This window comes from Cheilinus undulatus, linkage group 3, assembly GCF_018320785.1.
Source record: "Cheilinus undulatus linkage group 3, ASM1832078v1, whole genome shotgun sequence".
Taxonomy (NCBI): Eukaryota; Metazoa; Chordata; class Actinopteri; order Labriformes; family Labridae; genus Cheilinus; species Cheilinus undulatus.
Window position 1 is genome coordinate 33,550,459 of NC_054867.1, and position 21,554 is coordinate 33,572,012.

At 38.4% G+C, this 21,554-nt stretch overlaps 1 protein-coding gene across 1 annotated transcript in view; it reads right to left on the minus strand.

Moving 5' to 3' along the window:
• Positions 1-19,243, minus strand: part of uba7 (ubiquitin-like modifier activating enzyme 7) — a 52,550-nt gene extending 33,307 nt beyond the window's left edge. Inside the window, exons 1-17 of the mRNA XM_041783994.1 lie at positions 19,044-19,243; positions 18,788-18,956; positions 16,667-16,801; positions 16,423-16,529; positions 16,263-16,353; positions 15,710-15,842; positions 12,690-12,787; positions 12,463-12,612; positions 12,188-12,352; positions 11,939-12,043; positions 11,777-11,857; positions 11,159-11,314; positions 9,887-10,052; positions 8,524-8,720; positions 7,787-7,851; positions 4,959-5,163; positions 2,461-2,535 (exon numbers count right to left, since the gene is read on the minus strand). Coding sequence (XP_041639928.1) covers positions 2,461-2,535; positions 4,959-5,163; positions 7,787-7,851; positions 8,524-8,720; positions 9,887-10,052; positions 11,159-11,314; positions 11,777-11,857; positions 11,939-12,043; positions 12,188-12,352; positions 12,463-12,612; positions 12,690-12,787; positions 15,710-15,842; positions 16,263-16,353; positions 16,423-16,529; positions 16,667-16,801; positions 18,788-18,956; positions 19,044-19,090 — 2,145 coding nt within the window. The 5' untranslated portion in view covers positions 19,091-19,243. The remainder of the gene's footprint in view (positions 1-2,460; positions 2,536-4,958; positions 5,164-7,786; positions 7,852-8,523; positions 8,721-9,886; positions 10,053-11,158; positions 11,315-11,776; positions 11,858-11,938; positions 12,044-12,187; positions 12,353-12,462; positions 12,613-12,689; positions 12,788-15,709; positions 15,843-16,262; positions 16,354-16,422; positions 16,530-16,666; positions 16,802-18,787; positions 18,957-19,043) is intronic.
• Between the last annotated feature and the right edge of the window lie 2,311 nt (positions 19,244-21,554).

A 21,554-nucleotide genomic window follows, 5' to 3' on the forward strand; every position in this document is an offset into this window, starting at 1 on the left:
AAAAGAATTAAGCGAATTACGCACAGTTTCTACACTGAACAGAGCAAGGAGCCTTTGATGAAAGTCATGTTTTCTTGTTCGCTTTCTCTCTCAAAACATTTTCTATCATGCTTTCTTTTATTTTTATTACCTCCGCCAAGAAGGTTATGTGATCAGCAGGGTTTGTTAGTTTGTTTGTTAGTTTGTTTGTTAGTTGGTTAGCAACATAACTCAAAAAGTTATGGACGGATTTCGATGAAATTTTCAGGAAATGTCAGAAATGGCATAAGGAAGAACTGATTTGATTTTGGGAGTGATCCGGATCACCGTCTGGATCCAGGAATTTTTTAAAGGATTCTTTATTATTGGGAGATAGGGCTAATGGCAGAGGTCTGCGCTCTCTGAGTGCTTTTCTAGTTTAATCTTTATTTAGACCCTCATTTACCATGACGTTGAATAAAAAATAAAATGCACAATAAACAGGAAATATTAACAATATCAAACATGCCTCAAAAATATATAAGCATGATAATATTTCAAAAGAAGACATAAAACAAATCAGAAGTGGAACAACAAAGTCAATTAAAACAGGTGCATTCATAGCAGGTTAACCGCTGCAGTACTTCAAACATTAAAAACAAATTTATCAGCTTAGTGTGACCTATTATTGGCTGGCTATTCTCTATCATGACAGTTTCCAGTAAATACTGTGGTTGAAACTAACTCCTTAAATGGATAATAAAAAATGAGTCATTTCGATAAGCAGGGCAAACAGAATTGTGGAAGAAAAAATGAGAAGTAAATTATCATAACTACTGCAGAGTTTATTCACCTTTAATGAGGACAAAAATACAATATGGAACTGTTATTGTGAATAAAGGGGTTTGTGATATAATTAAAACCACAAATAGGAAACATGCATCTCTAAACTGGGTCTACATCCAAAATGGACATGCAAAACGAAGCAAATAGTTTTGGACATCAGGAAGCTACTGATTTATTTAACAACAAGGGACATTTTAAGCCAACAGGTTCTTCTTTAGACTTGCTAAATCCTTTATGTTTTTGTGATAAAGGCAATAGGAATGGGTGGGCGCCGAGGTAATCTCTAATGTTTGACAAGCTTCCTGTTAAATGAACTTGAAGCTGGACAGAGATTGCCATTAAAGCCCAAGGCTGAAATAGGCTAAATAATATTTGAGGCCAATCTTGATCTATTAAAAGGAACATGGAACATTAATGAGGGAGGACAAGAGAGCGCATATGTGTCCTAGATGGAGAAGCGAAAGAGAGAAGCTTTGTTTGCTCCTTTGTCCTCATGATATTCAGTTAATCTGTTAAGCAAAAAAACAATGCTTAAACCATAAATCACTTCCAGCGGTCCTTGAAATGTCACCTTAAAACAGGGGTGTCCAAACTTTTTCCACTGAGGGCCACATACAGACACATAAAAGGATGTTGGGGCCACTTTAACATCCACAAGGCTAGTTATATGACAATGACCAAGTCAGAAGCAGAAAAAAGGAGAAGCTGGGGTGGAGGAGGGTTGCAAGAGCAGCTTGCAGAGACAGCGGCAGAGCCTGGCCACGCAAGAGCAGTTTGAATATGGCAGCATGAGAGCGAATGGCCAATAGCGTGCCATCAGATCATCAAATCAGCTGATGAGGGCTTGCGTTAGATCACTCTATACTGCGCTCTAAACTTTACCTTTCTTGTGTAAACTGGCACTGACTGGGAATTTATGATCCTTGCATTGTTTGCCACAGATGGGAACTTTAAAGATAATTTTTGGCCTTTTTCTGCATGATTTTTTTAAATTTTATGCAACCAGAAGAGCCTCAGGAATCTCTTTTACAAGAGTGTCCTGGCTGAGATGGCAGCAACTCAGTTAACAAAGATATAAACACAAAGAAATTAAAAAACATAGAAAAATAAACCTTGTGTCTCAAAACAAGGCATTATTTAAAAAATAACCTGATATATCTTCCTCCAATACGTTTAATTCCTATTAAAAGAGACCAACAAAAGATGGGACACTTACTGAAGTCTGGGATTTAACCATTGGCAGTAAAGAAAGGTTAAGTGAAATGCATGAAGCAAGAGGACTAAAATCTCTGTTCTTTGGATTTCTTCCTGCTACTAGTTTAAACTAATTTAAGCCTTATACTAGTCTTTTAAATATGAGGCTTTTCTATCTGTTGTTTTAGAAATCAGCTTTGTTATCAATGATGTTAACATGTGTAGAGAGCAGATTATTATCTTCCTTTCATTGTCCATCTGTAGCTTATACGACATTCACAGCTCAGATAAGAACCCTGAATACAGACAGAGAGAGGAAGAGCCTCTGTCAGAGCAGATAAAGAAGGAATGTGAGGGGTCATCAGCACACGCTTTGGCATTTATTCAGTCATTCCTGTCCACTGTTTCAGGGTGCATGTCAGGATTACAATTGAATCAGGCGGGGGACCAGACGCTACTCACACTGTCGGGCTCAAAGGTCAGTGGGTGAGGGCACCTCTTGGATCCAGACCAGAAGGGCAGACCAGTAGCCGTCATCTGAAGAAAGCACATCATAATCAGATATCAGTAAAGATTTTTCTTTGAAGAAAACTCTGACGAGTTGACTTTAATCCATAAACAACATATAATCTTTATGTATTTTCAATGTAAGATCACTTAGTTCTTCTTTTATGTGACACCCTTACCTTTTCCAGACTAATATTGTTATCAGCTGTGTGCTGACAACACAATTTGTATGTCTGATAAAGGAACAAAGGGGCTCAGACCTTTGATGATGGCAACAGGGCCAAATGCTGCAAAAGAGTCTCCCACTGCTGGTGCCACTTTTCACTGGGGGGGGGGGTCTACTGCAGCCAAAAGGCAAAAACACTCTCCTTTTCACAAATAAGGCCTGATCCACAAAAGGATAGAAGCACTTTTGTGCCCACTAAACCTGTACAAATGAGTCAAAAACACTAATTCACAAAATGCTTGCAAATGGTTAGCAGTACCCCTTACAGTGCTGCAGAGCAAACTGTCCCTGTGCACCAATGCAAATTGTCAATGCAGTCTGTTAATACTCCTTTTGCATTGCTATTATGAATACAGCTAGGGGTGAAATCTATTCTGGGACCATCATGCTCTTGTGTGGAGACAGTGTGGAGCCATTATGCATGAAGAGGATATATAGTAAGTGTTGTTCTTCTCTTTGAGTTGTACTTGCTTTCTACTTCATTAAGAAGCTTTATATTACTAAACATGGATGTTCATTTCATAATGTTCATGTCTGTAAACTTCAAATGTTTCCCCTCTGCTCTGAGCACATCATCTTAAATGGGCAAAATTGCACTTCATGGCCTTGGCAGAGCAAAAATGCAGAAAGCTTCTCTCCTCATTTAGACACAAAATTAAACAGAAAAGGGCATTTTTGCGTTTTTTTTTTTTCCTGATTATTATTCTGAGAAAATGATGTGCAAATTTTAGCACTATCACCAGCTACAGTCCATTCTTTTGAACCAAGCAGTTATTTTTTCAGTGGGTTTGGGGCAGAGACATGACATCAGTTACACTACATACAACTTAGTTCAAGAATTTTTATGGTGCAAGTTTTATCTTCATTCTTTTCTGTTGTATAGACACAAAGTCTAGTGTGGAAATTCTGATCAGTGTAGGCTGAAAAACTTCTAAAATGTCCGTATTTATATGACAGAGTTTTAAAAAATTCACATACACAAACCCAGCTAGGTAGCAGTTAAGTTAATCATGCAGCTGTCTTTCTGGTGCAACCACACTTTCCAGGTTGTGACCGTTAACAGACGGTTTCTGCCTTATCAAAGTTCCTCAGAGAGTTTGTGGTTGAAAGTGACTTTTCTAAGCGATGAGAGCAAACCATTTCTACTGGTAATGAGGCCAAAGAGAAGTGTGGAAGAAAAGGAGAAGCAAAGAATTTAACAGCCACAGTGTTTCTACGATGTATGAGTCTAAACAAACAAGTTACACAACTTTCTGGATTAGTTTACAACTGTAACTTATTCAATTTGGCTCATTTTTTATTTCATAATAAAGGTTTGCTCTTGATTTATTCAGAAGATAAAGTGCTCCAACATTCAGTTCTCAACAGATTTAAAGTAAAGATAACCAACATTTTCAGCACTTCTATTAAGAGTAAAAACAGCCTGTTTCCAGACCAAAGTTGGGGTTAGTGAGGGTCTGTTTGGGTTGATACTGATCCATGCCCCCCAGGTGTGACAGCAACATGTGACATCACTCTGTCTGCATGCTTCACCAGATTACACACCCTCAGAGCCGCTCAGAGATATTTATCAGCACCGATTTTCAGTGTGTCGGGTTTCAACCACAACTAATAGTGGTCTCTGACCCCCAGGGAAATATGATGCATTACTCCATGATGTGCATCTGGAAAATTAACACCCATTGAGATTCTTTTAGTGCTAATGCCACATTTCATAGATTCATCTAATTTTACATAATAATATGCATGCACACTGGTGGCCTTATGTGACTTTACAGATACAGTGCCCATAAAAAGTATTCCCCCCCTTGGATTTTTTTTATCCTTTCTGTGATTTTATAAGTCAATCACGGTCAATTTAATTTTGCATTCTTTACAAAAAAAATCAACTCCTTATGCTCCCTATGCTTCAGGTCATTGTCTTGCTGGAAAATAAATCTTCTCCCAAGCCGTTGTTCTCTAGCAGACTGAATAAGGTTATCCTCCAGGATTTTCCTATAGTTTGCAGTATTTATTTTAACCTTTACCTTTACAAGCCTTCTAGGGCCAGCTGGCAAGAAGCATCCCCACGGCATGATGCTGCCACCAAGCTTGTTGGTGGTTGTTTTGTCAAAAAGCCAAATTATATTGACCATGGTTGATTTATAAAATCAATAAGAGGTTAAAACATCCAGAATATTTTTCACAAACACTGTAAATGACAACTGTTTTATTGGGAGCTGCCTACCTCATCAGGAGGGAAACCGTGCAGTAGCTGGACTATATCATTGTTAAAAAGAGTCTCCCATTTGCAGCGAGCCCAGCTCACACAGTCCTCCCAGCTCTTAGGACGAAGTCCTCCAGCTGCGTTGTCCTCAAGGCTGTTACAGACCGCACCAAGGACCTCCAGAGCCTCAGCATGGCCAAGAGTCCTCTCGACGAACCCAGAATCTCTGCAGGAAAACAATTATATACAAGTGGATAATCATCAGATTTATAAAGATAAGACAGGACAAGCATCTTTTTAATGTCATTTTATCTAACTTTTAAAACATAAGCTCTGATCCTTTTTTTGCTACTGTTTGTCCAGGGAAGTAAAACAAGATAAAGTCCTTATGGAAACGTGTTTGGTTGAATCAGATGAGAAAAATGACTAAACAGATCTCTGTAAATTTGGGTGTAACCTCAGTGACTCAGAGGAGATTCCTTTGACTGTTGGTGATGTACTAACAGGAAAGGAAGTGTTTAGTAAGCGTGAGTGTGCTGGTCAGTACAAGTCCACATCAAACACCTGAATCTTTATCATGAGCCAGCTCATCATGCAGGCCTTGCAATTTGAAAATAATGGTAATCTGACTCCTCTGTGTGTAGTTTCACCAAAACAGGAAAATTTGGAGTCATGGTTGAGCAAAAGGCTGTACCAGCTGGTGCATAACACAAGAAATGAGATTGTTAGTTTCCAGTAACTCATAAAAAAGACCTGAAATTTCCTGGATTATGACACAGCTCTAACCTGCCTTACAAAAGGGTCTAGAAAGGTTTTCTATTAGTGCGTTAAATAGAGGATGAAAGCCCTGAAGGGACACTCAACCATACATCTCATTTTACTCAGTTTTCCTGTAATATAGAGTTGATTTCAGTTTGCTTCCTGAAGATCTCAACAATATTGTATTGAAATGGTAGCGCTGATTTCTCCTAAGATATCCAGGTGATTTCTCAAGATCTCAAGGAAATAGTTGAATGTGCTTTCTTAGGAGAGCTTAAGTATTTTAGATCTCAAGGAAAGAGATGAATGTGCTTTCTTAGGAGAGCTTAAGTATTTTTTCTTCCAAATTTGCACAAATGTTCATCCTCATATAACGATGAGCTGATTTGATCATTTAGGTCATTGGTCAAAGGTCAAGGTCACTAGACATCTCATGCTTGTGAGAACAATGTCGCGTTGAGGTTTTTAGAATTTTCATTAAACTTCACAAAAATGTCCACTATGACTCAAGAATGAACTTAACAGATTTTGGGGGTCAAAGGTCACTAGTCCTCATGGTCAGCCCACATTTATAAATTTGTATTAACCACACTACCATAGAAAACACCTCAGCTTTTCTTCTTGATCCACCACTGTGATTTAAAATTAAAGAAATGGTGAACAGCTGAACATTAAGGTATCTGACTGAATTATGATAAAACACATCATTGCTGGTTTTATTTCTGACATTTGCACCAAACTGATAAAAATCTGCATTTTACGATTTTTAAATAGCTCAAACAGACACCTGCTTTGAAAAATCTTTTTTCAGAAGGCGGTGCTTATGTGATGTCACAAACTCTTTATAAAAAGTAGAATGTTACCACCTCTAACTGACTTTACCATTCAGAGACCACTCCCATCATTATGCACCGGTACCTTTACTGCTTCGACTCCGAGAGCTCAGGCTTTAGTAACACCAGTGCTGGAGCAAACAACCCTAACAGGTAGTGCCCGGCACCACCACAGTACACCACCACTCCACAGCCTGCTTCAGGGGACACTGGAGGGGGAAAATCCTTGCAGCATTGCTGCCTCAGAGCAATGTTTTGGACAAATTCTCCAAAAGATCACTCTTAGGCAGCAGTGCTGTGAGACTCTGTGTCCCTTTCTGGCAACGGACGTCACTGTCACTCCTGCCTCATCTGGAAAAGCCCGTCCTTTTCCCCTGCCTCCTCTCAGTACTAAACTGCTCACTTTCTGTGCATTTTTTGAAATCCTGAAGTGGGCGGAGTTGGCTTTGAGCTGGGGGTTCACTTACACCTTAAATTAATAAGAAGATAGGTGGTAGTTCTAGCTGGCTTTAAATAAAAATAGAGAGTATGCAAGTGCTCAGCAATTCAGGAGGATTGTATTAAATCCCACCAAAACAAACAGAGAGACATCTGAATACATGTCTGGATTAGGAGGGCTCCGGGGCTCAAAGAGCAGACGAGGTTTGGACCTGGAGGCTCAATGCTGTCACTGACATACTGTTACTTCATAATGAGGCCTTAGCTCAGTGGTAAGCTTAGCATTTTCTCTCTTGAGATGTTGTTTGCAGTTTTTGTTAATAAATTAAAGGCACAGGTTTAATAAAAATCCTCTCAAATAAAACTAACACAACAAACAATAACAAAACTTTTGATTTAGTGTTTCTCATTGCACTAACCTTATCTCTTCCTCTATAAGATTAAGCAGAAAGTCTCTAATTAGTTGACACACTTTATCTTTTATTTGAAGAAAGTACAGCTGCCGTGAATACATTTCAGAGAACAGCCTTGGCAACAGAGAGACTGTTTACGTAATTTTTTACAAGGGCTGACTGCTAAAAGCAGACCACATGTTTTCCTGTTAATAAAACTAAATAATGAGCCCGAGCCACTTCATTAACTTTTGTAGGTTTGCTGGAATGCTTTGTGAGAGCAGAAAGGCTCTGTAAAATGAGAAAATAGTGGTCATTAAGTGCCAGCAGACTGGCAGCAGATTGGCGAGCGTAACTTCTCACATCCACAACATGCAACACTTGTTATGGAAAGTGTAAACGACATGATGATGGCATTACACCTTACCTTAGAAAGAGATTCACATTTTCAGGTGTTTGTTTGAACAGCCCTTCAAACTGATCTCTCGCCCACTGAAAGAGTAGTAATTAGTGCAAAAGTTATTAGTAATTAAGTTCTTTATACTTTACAAACTTTGGCAACATTTAAGTGTCAGACAGGCAAAGATTTAGTAATGGACTACTAAGAAATTTGATACAGATTCTTAATGTTCCCAGAGGATGAATTCAAGTATTAAAGGCTATCAACTCTTTTCTTCAGACATTGAAACTTTTAATTCTTAGAGAAATGTCTGCTCTACAAAAACTCGAATCTGCTGCATCTCCCTGAAAAGTCTAAATAAATATATTATTTCAAGATGCAGAAATTATGTCTAAATTACTTTTAATTAAAAGAAATGCTTCCAACCCAGGAAGCAAAGTTAACTTGCTAAGCTCTTTAATAGAGATGACCATAAGAAAATATGAGTTTTATAAGTCTAAACTTCTTTTCTTAAGTCTGTACCAAATTTGGCACATGCATTTGTGTCTAGCTACTTAGCAGACATTCTGCTACTTTAGATTTCTGTCTACCTCAAAAAAGTCAACGTAATGTCAAAAAAGCGGTCACATTTTAAGTCAAGGAAATCTCTACAGTTCTGGTCATTTAGTCATTGTTTCAATCACAGGTCTGTAAATCTATGTGTGTATCTACACCAGGTTCATTAGAGTTAAGTTTAAGTGGACTAAATTACAAGAATATTTTACCTGCAGGGTGTGTTCAATGTGATGAGGGAAGTTCTTTAGGGTGCACAGTGGGATAGTGCTGCCAGAGCTGGACTTGGCTGGCCCATAAGACTCTGTGAGGCCAGGCACCACCACCAGAGTGTGACCCTGACTTCCCTGAGTTCCTCCCTCCAGCAGAGGTTTATGATGCTGGACGCAGCGTCCATCCAGATAAACCCCTAGTTATAAAAAAAAAGGTGCTTCAATGCTTCAATTAAAGATTTAATCTAATGCTTTAGAAAAGGGGTGTTTCTGAATTTTGACCCGTGGTCCATTTTAAATTGGCCCACAGCAAATTCTGAAAATAAAATATTATCAGATAAGAACTGCATTAGAACATAAGGCTTGAGCTTGACTGTACTGTACTTCTCGGTCTCGTTACTATGCAGCGCTGCTGTGCAAATTGTGTAAATGAACATTGTGACAAAGTTTCTTGCTGACATTCTTTGTTTTGATGACTAAATTGAGATAACAGTATAATTGGAAATTATATTGACCACTTAAATATATTAGCTGGGACCTACTAAGGCCCTGCCAAAATCTGACTGGATACCCCATAATCTTCAATATTGCCTATTTGCCATGTCAGCCAGTGACAGAAAGAAATTATTAAGCATATATCAACATACATTTAGCTGGTTTTATTAGCTTTCAGACACTAAAAGCAAGGTACAGTCATGTGCATACGTTTAAGGCATGTAGGGTGTGTAGGATTCATTACTAGACCCTCATGCCACATCCTAGGGCTGGAAAAGTGGGGAGGTGGCTAGAGTTAAACTCGGCATTTGTTGACAAACCTGTCTCATTCAGCAGCCAAGGTCAAGCTCAATGGCATCGCTTTTGTCCGAGCCTTTGTACCCCTGATGATACTGCTGGCGGTTTTCAGGCCCTTGGGACATCCACAGCACAACTTGGGGCTTGTGGCAACCCTACTCTTCTGCCTGCCCAGACAGTACCCGTACTCTCTTGCCACATCCACCCCTTTCTCCAACCTTAAGGTGTGGACTGTGTTATTTCTTCTACAGATTATTTTCCCATGCCCCTGGTTACATGCAAGGACATCCAGAACACAACCGGGGTTGTGTCAATCCTCCTTCCCTCCCAATGTTGCCTTCAGGCGTGCTTGCTCACCACATCTACGCCTTACTTCAGCCTCAGTTTTTGGCCTAAACATGCCTTAAAATTCTGCACAGTACTGTATTTCAAAGTGGTTCAGTCATCTAAATGATTTTCTGTATGTGGCCTTCTGTAAAAAAGAAAAGTTTGGACACCCCTGCCTTATAAGTATCACTGTGGTAGTGTAGCTTAAGATAATAATGTATGATGACAGAATAAGAACCCTTACTGGCTTCCACGTTATCGAGAGCGGCAGCCACTCCATCGAGACCCATGAAGAAGTTGTAATCATACACTTCTTCACTATCAGCATCTAGTCGATTCTGGTGAGCCGTGATTTTCATCTGTGGGTTCATCTCTTTCACTGCTTTGGCTGCAACTTCTGATTTTGGTTTCTGTTTAATGGAGATAAGCAATAAGGTGTTTTAAATGGGAGACAATGAAGTGATGGATGCAAATAAATTAAGATACAATAAAAACAATAAACAACAGAAATAACAGTTGAAAGGAGAATTACAGAAAATGATGTTAAGCATTCCACTCTTTTCTACAGATCATTTCCAGGACATTTGCAGTGACAATCTAACAGGTATGGCAGAGTAAGATCATAGCTGTACACCTATATGATCCTTTTCTAGATGTCTGAGTCAAAAGATGTGCATGCTTATAAATAGTGGTCAACTGATCATAGAAAAATGCAAAAACACCAGTACATGTATAGCACTTAATATAATGAATATATGTTTGTTACCATACTGGTTTGTCCATTTATAACCAAGTCTTCCTTCTTATTTTGTCAAAAAAAAAAAAAAAAAAAACTAGGCTGTGTGAAAATTAAAGAGCAATTTAAAGTATTACAAACTTTCCATACTAAATATAATAATATAATAATTAAATGTTCTTGTGCAACTTATCTCATGCATCAGACTTGGATTTATAGGGCACAAAGTACAGGTTTTTGAGGTCTAAGCTGCTGCTAGGGAACAGCCTATGCTAAAACCACCATCCATAAACTACTGTCATGACTTGATGTGATCCTAAACATAATTTAGCCCTTAGAGAGGGCCACATTATGATGAGGGTATCCATGCTCTTACATAATTCACACAGAGTGTCTAATGTACATTTGGGACTACATGTTTACTGCTTCCCTGCTACACTATCAAAGAATCAGGACATTCCTTTACAAAAATGCACATCTGTTGTAAATATATTCATACTGTATATATACTGCACTTAACTTTGTTGCATAAGTTGTTTAGATACTCCTGGGAGGTCCACCATCTGAAAGTCTCCTAAAGTAAACTGCAAAACAGCTTCATGACCACTGTGTGTAATCCGACTCAAGATACCTCAAAATGTCACAATACCTTCACCCCCCATGTGTCCCATTAGTGAAGCCCTCTGACCCCTCCACTTAACCAGGGCAAACAACAGCCACTGAGCACTCATGGCAGGTGGGTGCGGAGGTGGTGATATACTGCATTGTGTGTTTTCTCACCCCAATATCCTGAGACCTGAACAGGAACTGTCGGTTTAAGTTGGATCTTTCTATGAAGTCCATGTCTGTTAGAGTAATGTGTCCTTCCTCTCCTGCACCAAGGCCGATGAGGGCAAAGTTTTTAAGAAGCTCACAGCCGATAGCGCCTGCTCCAACCTTTGAAAATAACACCAGAGAAAATTTAAGTGTTAAGTGTAAATAAGACCCTGCAATGGCAGTGACTTTTAACATAGATAAATATAAATGTTAATCTTAAAATGTAGCAGAAATTATTTATATGTTTTGCAAGGAATTCGTTTCACATGCTAACACTCTGCTTTCAGTTTTTTAACTCTGTTAAAAGAAACACATGCCTGCACTCTCACACCATCAGCCATTAAACAACAGTAAAAAATAACACTTTCAAAGGAAACAGAGAAAGGGCTTCGCGTTGCTGAATGGCCCCTGTTCACCAAGAGGTCAACACTGGCAGGAAATGCCACCTGAATCTCAGCCGTTTCCTGCATGTGCCATCATCAACACCAGACAAGATCAAACAAAAACACAAAGACTGAGCTTTTGCCTCACAGTGAAGAATGTTTGCCCCCCCTGCTGGCCAAATATCAGACCTGCACTCACCAGAAAGTACTTTTGGCTCTTCAGCTTCTCCTGGAAGGCTGAGCCAAACACGGCTATCTGCCCATCATACCGCATACCTTTCTGCAAAAAGGAAAGAAAAGGGTTAAATTTGCACCCAAGGCCTAACTATAATGTGTGGATTATTAAAGTAAATTAACTTACTGCTGCAAAAGAGCACTCATCCAGTTGGGTTTCCTCTTCTGGGAGGCACTCCAGGGCATCAAAATAAAACCACTGTTGCAGAGGCATAAATTTCCTGCTGCATGCCTGCAGGAGTGTTGTAGCATGTTAAGCAGAAAGCAGTCAGCTATAAACCCCTCTGCCACCATGCAATAAGTGCTAAGTCATGAATAATAAATACTCAAAGCACACAGTAACAACAGCAGCCTTTTCATGAACCTTTAACCTTACCTTGATAACCTCTTGTGCAGCAATACCTCCAATAAAAGCGTTGACAGGAGCCAGGTCACCTTGCGCTGTGTAGGAAAGTTTTCTCACAGCAGCTTCATCCAGCTGCTCCAGCTGTGCAACTTCATTCAGCTCTCTCACCGTGGCAAGCAGAGCATCTGCATCTGACTACAAAGGGTGAGTAAAGTCCTTCAACTGCAACCCCATAGCCTGTTTTTACCAATGATTCTGCTTGAAATGTGAAATCTATGGGATAATACCCTATAAGCTTCACAAACCTCCGATCGAGGACGAGGGAGCCTCTGTTCTTTCTTCACAAAGCTGTGCAGGGCTTGAAAAGCTAAGTGCAGGGTGTTGTGCTGACATATTTTGCCATAATCATTCATGACCAGCAGCTGCTGGTCATACAGGGCCTCACTGAATGGTTTCTGTAATTTAATTTGTAGTTATACTAAAAACAATGGGTCCAGTCTTTCAAACATAAAATAAGAGTGATGATACTTACAAAAGAAAGTATACAGGGCTGTTTAACCTCAGTCACTATTCCACCCCGTTTATACTCAGAGAAGGCAGAAGTGTCACTGATGCTGAAGGAGTATGGCCCTGGTGATAGAGAACATGGTGAGAAAAAGATATATTCTCATGACAGCTATTAGTACTGTTTCTAGAGTAGGTAACCATGAGTGTGGAAATTACAATCATTGTGATAAAAATGACAAAAAACAGCTAATACGCAGATATTACAACAGGTAGCAATTTAATATCAAGTCTTTTATCAACTGCAGTACTTAATATATGGTTTACAGATTGTGGTAGAACTAGCAAACCACAACGTCCCATAACTCTACATTACAAAGAGGGTGATCATGGAGGCTGCCACTCTGAAAGTATTTGGCACTGAACATTGAAATTCAATCAGAGGTTGAGACAAGTTAAAAAAAAAAAACTCTTACAAAGAGTCTTTTTTAGATATATAAATTAAAAGCCATGAGACATCCTGATCTTAAAATTAAAAACTTGAATTCTCTCGTTTTCTATAGCTATTTCTTCATTCTTTCTTTCAAGTATATTTGACATTTTAACTCAACCATGCATCACTGCATGCATCTGCTTTCAAACTTTCAACTAAAGTTCACTGGGATGCCCCTTGGAAATTATGAAATGTGTATTATTAAGTGTGGGGCTTAAGTGAATACACTTACTCATTTCAAAGGGGGATTTATTGTCTTCGTGCGACCAAAAGTATTCATCCCTTCAGATGTTTTACCATTTTACTGATTTTAAAAATCAATCATGGTAAAAAATATATTTCTTTTTTTAAAAAAATACAAAACAAAAAAGTTGTTAATGTCAAAGTGAAAACAGATTATATCAATTTGAAAAAATTATAAGGTAAAACAAGTGACTGCATAAATATTTACACTCTCTAAAGTAACTGACCTAATTCAACAGAGGTCCAGTCGACTGGTTCGAGTCATCTCACAGTTTGTGAAATGGGGAGTGAATGTGTCTGAAGTGACTGTAGTATAAAGATACCTGTGTCTGAAATAGGTTATAATAGTTTTGGATTTTTCATTAGTTTTTAAATTTTTATTTAATTTTCTGTGTTCAATTCCAGTTTAGTTTTAATACATCTTACTGCTGGTTTGTTAGTTTAATTTAGTCTTTATTTTGGAAAAAAATTAAGGTTTAGTTTTTATTAGTTTTAGTGTTAGTTTAAGTTTTTTTCAGCGACATGTGAGGGCTGAGTGGACATCATACATTTTTTAAAACATATTCAAACAGGCTATTCTTCACTTATCATTTATTTATTTAAAGATGATATTTGGAAACAACTCCAGACATAAAACTACCACTGTGTGAAGTCTTAACTAATCAAATTAGGCTATTTTACACTCCCCAGGCTTGGGTGTAGGTGCCAGACAGTATGGTTGTGTCAAAGACTAAAACTAAGGATATTTTGTCTCTATTTTTTTTTTGATTAGTTTTGTAAGTGTACTATAAAGTTTATGTAGTTTTCGTTTCTTTTTAGTAAAGCTTAGTTTTTATTTAGTTAACTAAAATGATTTTCACATTTTAGTTTTAGCATTAAGTTAGTTTTACTTAACTTATAATAACCTTTGTCTGGAAGGTCCAGTCATGTGTTAATTGGTATTCCTGGCTACGATTACACCATGAAGCCAAAAGAACACTCCAAGCAACCCAGAGAAAAGGTGATTTAAAAGAATAAGTCAGGGGAGGGATACAAAAAAAATTCCAAGGCACTGAGCATCACCAAGAGTTAAGTTGAATCCATCCTAAAGAAATGGAAGGAATGTGGCACATGTATAAATCTGCCTATATCAGGCCATTCCTACAAACTGAGTGACCGAACAAAAAGGAGACTAGTGAGAGAGGCCACAAGACACTTTGACTACTCTGAAGGAGTTACAAGCTTCAGCAGCTGACATGGGAGAGACTCAGCATACAACTGTTGCCCAGGTTCTTCCCCAGCCAAAGTATTATGGATGAGTGGCATAGACCCAGCCAGTGTTGAAGAAAACTTATTAAAGTTCACTAAAAGAAATGTGGGAGATTCCATGGTCAACTGGAAAATAACCAATGAGATCAAAATAGTGCTTTTTAGCCATCAGACAAGACACTATGTTTGGAGGACATCAAACACACCATCTCCACTGTGAGGCATGGTAGTGGCAGCATCATGCTGTGGGAATGCTTGTCAGCAGGCGGCTCTGGAAGGCTTGTAAAGGTAGAAAGCAAAATGAATGCAGAAAAATCTAGGGAAATCCTGGAGAACCATCTTATCAGTCTGCAAGAGATCTAAGGCTTGGGAGAAGATTTATTTTCCAATGTCCTGACGCGTACAGTGAAAGCTACACAGAAATCATTTAAAGACAACAAGATGAATGTTCTGGAGTGGCTAAGTCAAACCCCAGACCTCAAATTGAATAGAGAATTTGTGGCTGGACTTGAAAAAGGGCTGTTCAAATCCTATCCCTGCACAACCTGACAGAGCTTGGGCAGTTCTGCAAAGAAGAATGGAGTAAAATTGCAGTGTCCAGATGTGCAAGTCTGACTGAGACCTATCCACACTGACTCAGTGCTGTGATTTAAGGCAAAGGTGCATCTACTAAATACTGACTTGAAGGGGGTGGATATTTATGCAGTCATGTATTTTTTATTACATTTTTTGTAATTTTGTATTACTTTGTAGAACTCTGTTTTCGCTTTGATATGTAAATGCCACAAAAGTCAAATTAAATTGACCATGACTGACTTATAAAATAGATAAAATGGTAAAACATCCAGCACTTTTTATAGGCACCTTATGTAAACACACTAGTCTGGCTTAAATCGTACAGGAAATTGGCTTGTTATTGTATCCTTCATCCCTCTCTCCCTCCCTTTTTCTCCAATTCTCTATTTTTCTCCTATCTGAAGGGTCTCAAGGGATTCATTGTGTGCAGGAGCTATACCCTGAGCTGAGGACTAAATAATTAAGACACAAGTTATCGTGATACTAACCGAGGACTTTGATTTCCACAGGGCTGATACCGTTGAGCTCCGTCATGCCTTGAACTTCAGAGAATGTAGCCTTGGTGCCATCTGAAAATCCGTGAGCCTTATCATCTATGCAGAGCACCACACCGGGATCACCCTGAAATAAAGTCATACTGACACTATCAGATTTGGAATGAATATTAATGTACTGATGCTCAATTTCTACAACCTATCAAAGAATACTGAATTGGATATGATTCAAAGGTATTTAGACACGAGTGATCAAAGAATCTTGCTTTCTAGAGTTTAATTTTTTAATGTATACTTTTATAGGCTACCCCCCTTTGTATTGCCTCTGTGCACTGCACCTGTGCCTGATCAGACTGATATGCTACAGGGGTGTACATACCGCACCTTGAAAAAGCCCTGTGAACAAAGCTATAGCTTGAATAATGGTCTATTGGTGTAGATGTAACTCTGCAAAACTCTTGGCAGGATGAGCAAGTTTTTAACAAGGACAGCCAAATGTGTGAGATGAGCTTTATTGTCAAAGTAACACACAACATCATGGTATTACCTTGGATATATTTTGTATTATCGCTGTTTTAGGAGCCTCTCCATCCTGGTCCAAGACCTCAAACTCCTCCCCAAAGTCACAGAACAACTGGCTGCAAATGAATCACACAATTATTATTCCTTTTCCATGTATTCACTGTTTCTTGTGCCCATCTACTTACCCACAGAGCCCTTTAGTGTCAGCTACAATGAACCTGATTCCATGTGAGTGGCAAAGCTGACCGAAGCGCTTCTGATCTTCCAGCGAGGAGTCGGTGAGGACTACCACCTGAAAAATACAACAGTCCCTTTCAATATTTATTAAGGGTTGCTCACATTCAAACTTCACTTGGATGTTTGAGAGTCACTGTGCAGGGTAAACAACACCTGAAAGCATGAAAGGGCTCTGAAACAAACTATGCCCACCTGGAATTGCAGAAGAAACTCTTCATCGAGTGGTCCAGTGTGAGCCAACACACGCACATGTGGGTTTAAAACAGACAGCTGCTGAAGGGAACATATGGCACGGTTCTTACCAAGATGGGACTCCTTCAGAAAAAACTGATCGGAGAAAACAAAGTTAAAGGCTGAGAGAACAATCTTAATCCAACTACTTGTTTTGTGTATTCTGACTGTTACAGAGGTGTCTTCAGCAAATGTCCAAGCTTTCATTTTGGTTATGATGAAACTATGTATGGATCAAAGGGATGTAGGTACAGAGAAACGTGAACAGAATACTTTTGAAAACACTATATACAATGCTAACTGTGATGCTACAGTGACAAGCATAGTCACTTTATATGTGCAGCTCATGTGCTTCTCTATTTATAATTCAGTGTCATCGAAGGTCCTCTTAAAAATCTTTAAAAAATTTTGCTAATCTTGTCCTGTACATTTGTAGGTAATGCTTTCTCATTACAAAACATAATCCTACTAAAAAACAAATGTGTGGCTGGGTGAAAATATCTGCTTCTGAAAATGTAAAAATAAAAACAGTCTGCTTCTTTCAGTATGCTGTTCAGTCTGAGAACTACCCTGTAGCAGTTGTTTCATGTAGTAGAAATTACAATGCAAAAATGATCATTCTTGCAGCCTTTGATGGTATCTTTTGCACAACACAAAGTAAAAAGAATGTAGGTAAAAATAACATCTGAATAGAATAGATAACATGAAAAAAATACGAGGTATACAACTGACATACGAAGGAGTAAAGTGAACTATAAAAGGCAATCTTGTGCATGGTAAGTGACTACATAAAGTGAAATGTCATGATGTATGGCAGCAAATCATGCAAACAGCTGTTTAACTACATAACATTTCAACACGGTATAGTATAGAGACTTCAGTTTAGTATGAGATATTAAAAACAATTTCTAGGGTGATATAATAAAAAAACAAAGATATCACAGTGCACAGATAGCTAGATAGATTCTCTAGTACGATATGGAATATTAAATGTGGCAGCTAAAATGTAAATAGAAGTTAAAGTGCTTCTATAGGCTAATATCAGACATGGGAGGTAACAAAGTACAAACACTTCGCCACAGTACATAGGTAGATTTTTCAGGTATTGGTACTTCCCTTGAGGGTTTATTTATCTATTTATTTTTAAGATTTATTTGGGATTATTTTTTTGCCTTTATTCAAGAAATAGGGCAGTAGATAGGGCTGGAAACAGAGATGAGAGAATGGGGATGACATGCAGTGAAAGAGGAACAGGCCGGACTTGGCTACTGCGTACATGGGGTGCAACCTAAACACTAGGCCATCTGCGCCCTAAGTATTTATTTTTCTGTCAACTTTTTACTTTTACTCCCTTCATTTGAACACAAATAACTACACTGTCAAAACAGGCGTGTAACTTGTTTCAACCCCATTTAAAGAGAATACCAAAGCTGTTTAAATAATACAGGTACTCATGCAGGACCTGTGGTCAGTTCAGTCTTTATTATTCTGTTAGAAATTTGCCTGGAAGTAAAACTAGACTGTGTTCAATGGTTTCTTTTCTCTACCAGTACTGTGCAAGTTGTCAATAAAAGTGGAAAACTGTCCTATTTGTCTGACAAGAACGTTTTTCATTTTATATATATATATTTTTTTTTTTAAAATATCCTTTATCACTGATGGGTTAAAGTCATTTTCAATTTTTCCTTTGTACTTATGTGCATTTTTAGAGCCTGACCTTTTATTTTTACTTTACCTGACTAAGGGAGTTGAAATCATACTTCCACTTTCATCCAAGTCTTTTTAACACAAGTATGTGTATTTTTATTTGCCACCTCTGGTTAATATGATATTACATCGAATAAAGTAAAATAATATATTTACTGCCATAATACCAACCAAAATGTGACGCAGAGAAATGTGACTAATTCTTTAAACAGTATTACACTTGGACAGTTTGGCTAGTTGTTGCAGACACACTAAGTTGTCAGCTTAAACCTGGTGTGTATCCATCCACTCATATCTGTTAACTCTGTATGTAAAACTGCTAAAATTGTCGTTTCTTATTTTCGCAGCACAGTGACTATTAATGTTGTATTTTACCTGAGAGGACAGATCAGACCAATCAGTCAAGCCTTCGTCCTGAACAGTCACAGACTTCACTCCGGACAAAACCACATTTTTAGCTATTTCCACACCAAGACCACGCATGCCAGCTATGAGGACGCCAGCTGCGCTCATTCGGCGCATGGCCTCGTGACCCAGAACATACCTGAGTAGATGAAACAGGAAGGTGAAATGTTGGCCAGTGTAACACGGGTAGTATTTTACCTCATTGGTTTGCAAAGGCAGTACTTACAGCTGTCTGGAGTAAAATCCTTCATCTATATTGGCGTCTCCGGACATGTTTCACGTAGACTTCACAGACTCACTGAGCAGTTTGAACCGAGAGACCAACTGAACCGACAGACAACAACCCCACCTGTCAAACCAGGAACAGACTTGGGTGTGACAGTCCTTCATATAGTTCCAGTATTGATGAAAGCATTTCACTTTCGTTTCAGAGGATTATTTGAAACTATTGAATATGTGCTGTGTCAAGGAGGTGTTCCTATCCCAACCACTAGAGGGCGACACGGGACCGTGAAGATTTGATAGACGCCGTAAGGTTGCTGGAGAGAAAAAGGAGCTGCTTACAGTTTGGTTTTGTTCTGGTTGGAGAGTAAAAAAATGAAGCATTGAAGGAAAAGGCACATGTTAAAAATTTAAAAATCAAGGTCAAAGCTAAGCAGTGATAACCATTGTTTTAAACCTGAATTATAGCCACGCTTATCACAGCAACAAAAATTAATTCTATTTATTTATGCAGTTGTACAGTAAAGCTTTTTTATTTAAACCTTTTTCATAAATAGAATGATATTTTTATTGGTAATGTTAACTATGTGGATGGGCAAACTGAATTGAAACATTCGAAAAGTAATGTAAGGCTACGTTCACACTGCAGTTGAAAGTGACCTGAATCACATGTGACTTGTATCTGATTATTTTCTGACAGTGTTAACAGCGCAAGTCACATTGAATCTGACCATTTAGAATCAGATTCAGGCCACTTTCGTATGTGATTTCAAATCAGATACGTATCTGATCCTTGAACGTTGACTGCAGTGTGAACAGGCAAACAAAAAAATCAGATCTGAGAAAAGATCAGAATTGAGCATTAAGGCCTGCGGTGTGAACATAGCCTTAGACTCCATAGTTAGGCCATGATGTGTGCAAACATCAGGATACCAGGAAATAAAGTAGAAGGAACCAATGAAAAAGCACTGAGTAAATGTAAAAGGGGTGAAAAAATTGGTTAAAAGTGGCAAAACAATAGGCAAAGTGGGTTAAAAGTGGCAAAATGGGGTTCGAGGTTCCAAAAATAAGGGATAAGTGGTAAAAATCACCAAAAATAGAAAAAAAGCTGCAAAATTGGTTAAAAGTCACAAACAGAAATGACAAAAAAACTGCCACAAGAGGCAAAAAAAGGGAAAAATGAATTAAGGTGGTGACAAGCTGGCAAAAAGTGTTAATAGCAGCAAGAAAAACTGCAAAAGCCACAAAAAAATGGTTAAAAGGGTCAAATCACCAAAAATTGTTAAAAGTGGCAAAAAAGGGCCACAAGTGGCAAAAAAGTGGCAAAAGTGGTCGAAAAGTGCAAAAAAAAAAAAAAAGAGTTAGGAATGGCAACAAAGTGGTACAAATGTGGTACAAGTGGCAAAAAGCAACAAAAACCCCTGCAAAATAGGGCAAAAAGCTTTTAAGTTGGTTAAAGTGCAATACAGGGAGAAAAATAAGCACATATAAATCATCTCTGGGTTTGTCAGGGGCCCAGACAATTCTGTGGGTCCGCCTGCTTGTGTAATAACTTAGAGTCCCTCTCTGAAAAAATGTGCTCTGCATATTGTGGCTCTACTTGATATGCAGTGCTCCAGAATGATTTATATGCAGTTTATCTGTGCTGTTTCCACAATCATCTGTTGAGTAAGGGGGGTATGTCCTGGGGAGCTTGGATCAAGACATCACAAATTCTCTCCTATTACACAGAGAATGTTTTTTTTTTTTTTTTTTTAAAAGCAGAAGGAGACTTTTTCTGTCTCTGAAAATTAATGCCTGTCTGAATTCTGGCTTTTCCTGTAACTTCAATGTTATTTTATGGCATTGTAACCTCAACATGAATCAAGTGAAAGTTAATTTATCAAAGAGGAGTAGTTTCAAACATGTTCAAAAACGTGCCTGAGGGGGAACTAAAATTTCCATAGTGACAAAAACAATGACACACCCCAGTATTATTGCTTAAGGGGTTTGTCATTCTTAAGACAATCTTGGTCTGGCAAAGAGCAAACCATACCCAAAAAATACCTTCCACAAGGAAGTACGACATGCTTATGAGTGACCCAGAATGATTCATGATTACGTAGCAAGTAGAGGCAGTAAGAGGGCAAAACGTGGAGCTTCCTCGCCTGTGAGACAACAAGATCTTAAAAGAAACCTGCTATATGATTCAGTATCCAGATCATGTCTGAGGTTAATGCTTTGCTTCTGAAAACAGGAGGTAAACAAGCTGTTACTTCAATCATGATGCCACTGTAATGACTTTCAAGCTGTTTGTCTTTTCAAATAGTTCTGAGTTCTGGTACTGTGTCTTGACAATCATTTCTAGATATTCTGCAATGCTGAGAATGATCATTTTAAAATCATAACTTTTAGCAAATGAGCAAGCATTTGACTGCACATTTCGACTCATTTCGGAGTTTGAATTGCCCACATAGTACAGCCTTAAGTCATTAAGTAAACTAAAGAAGTACACTTCTTTGTTAGGTTTATTAAG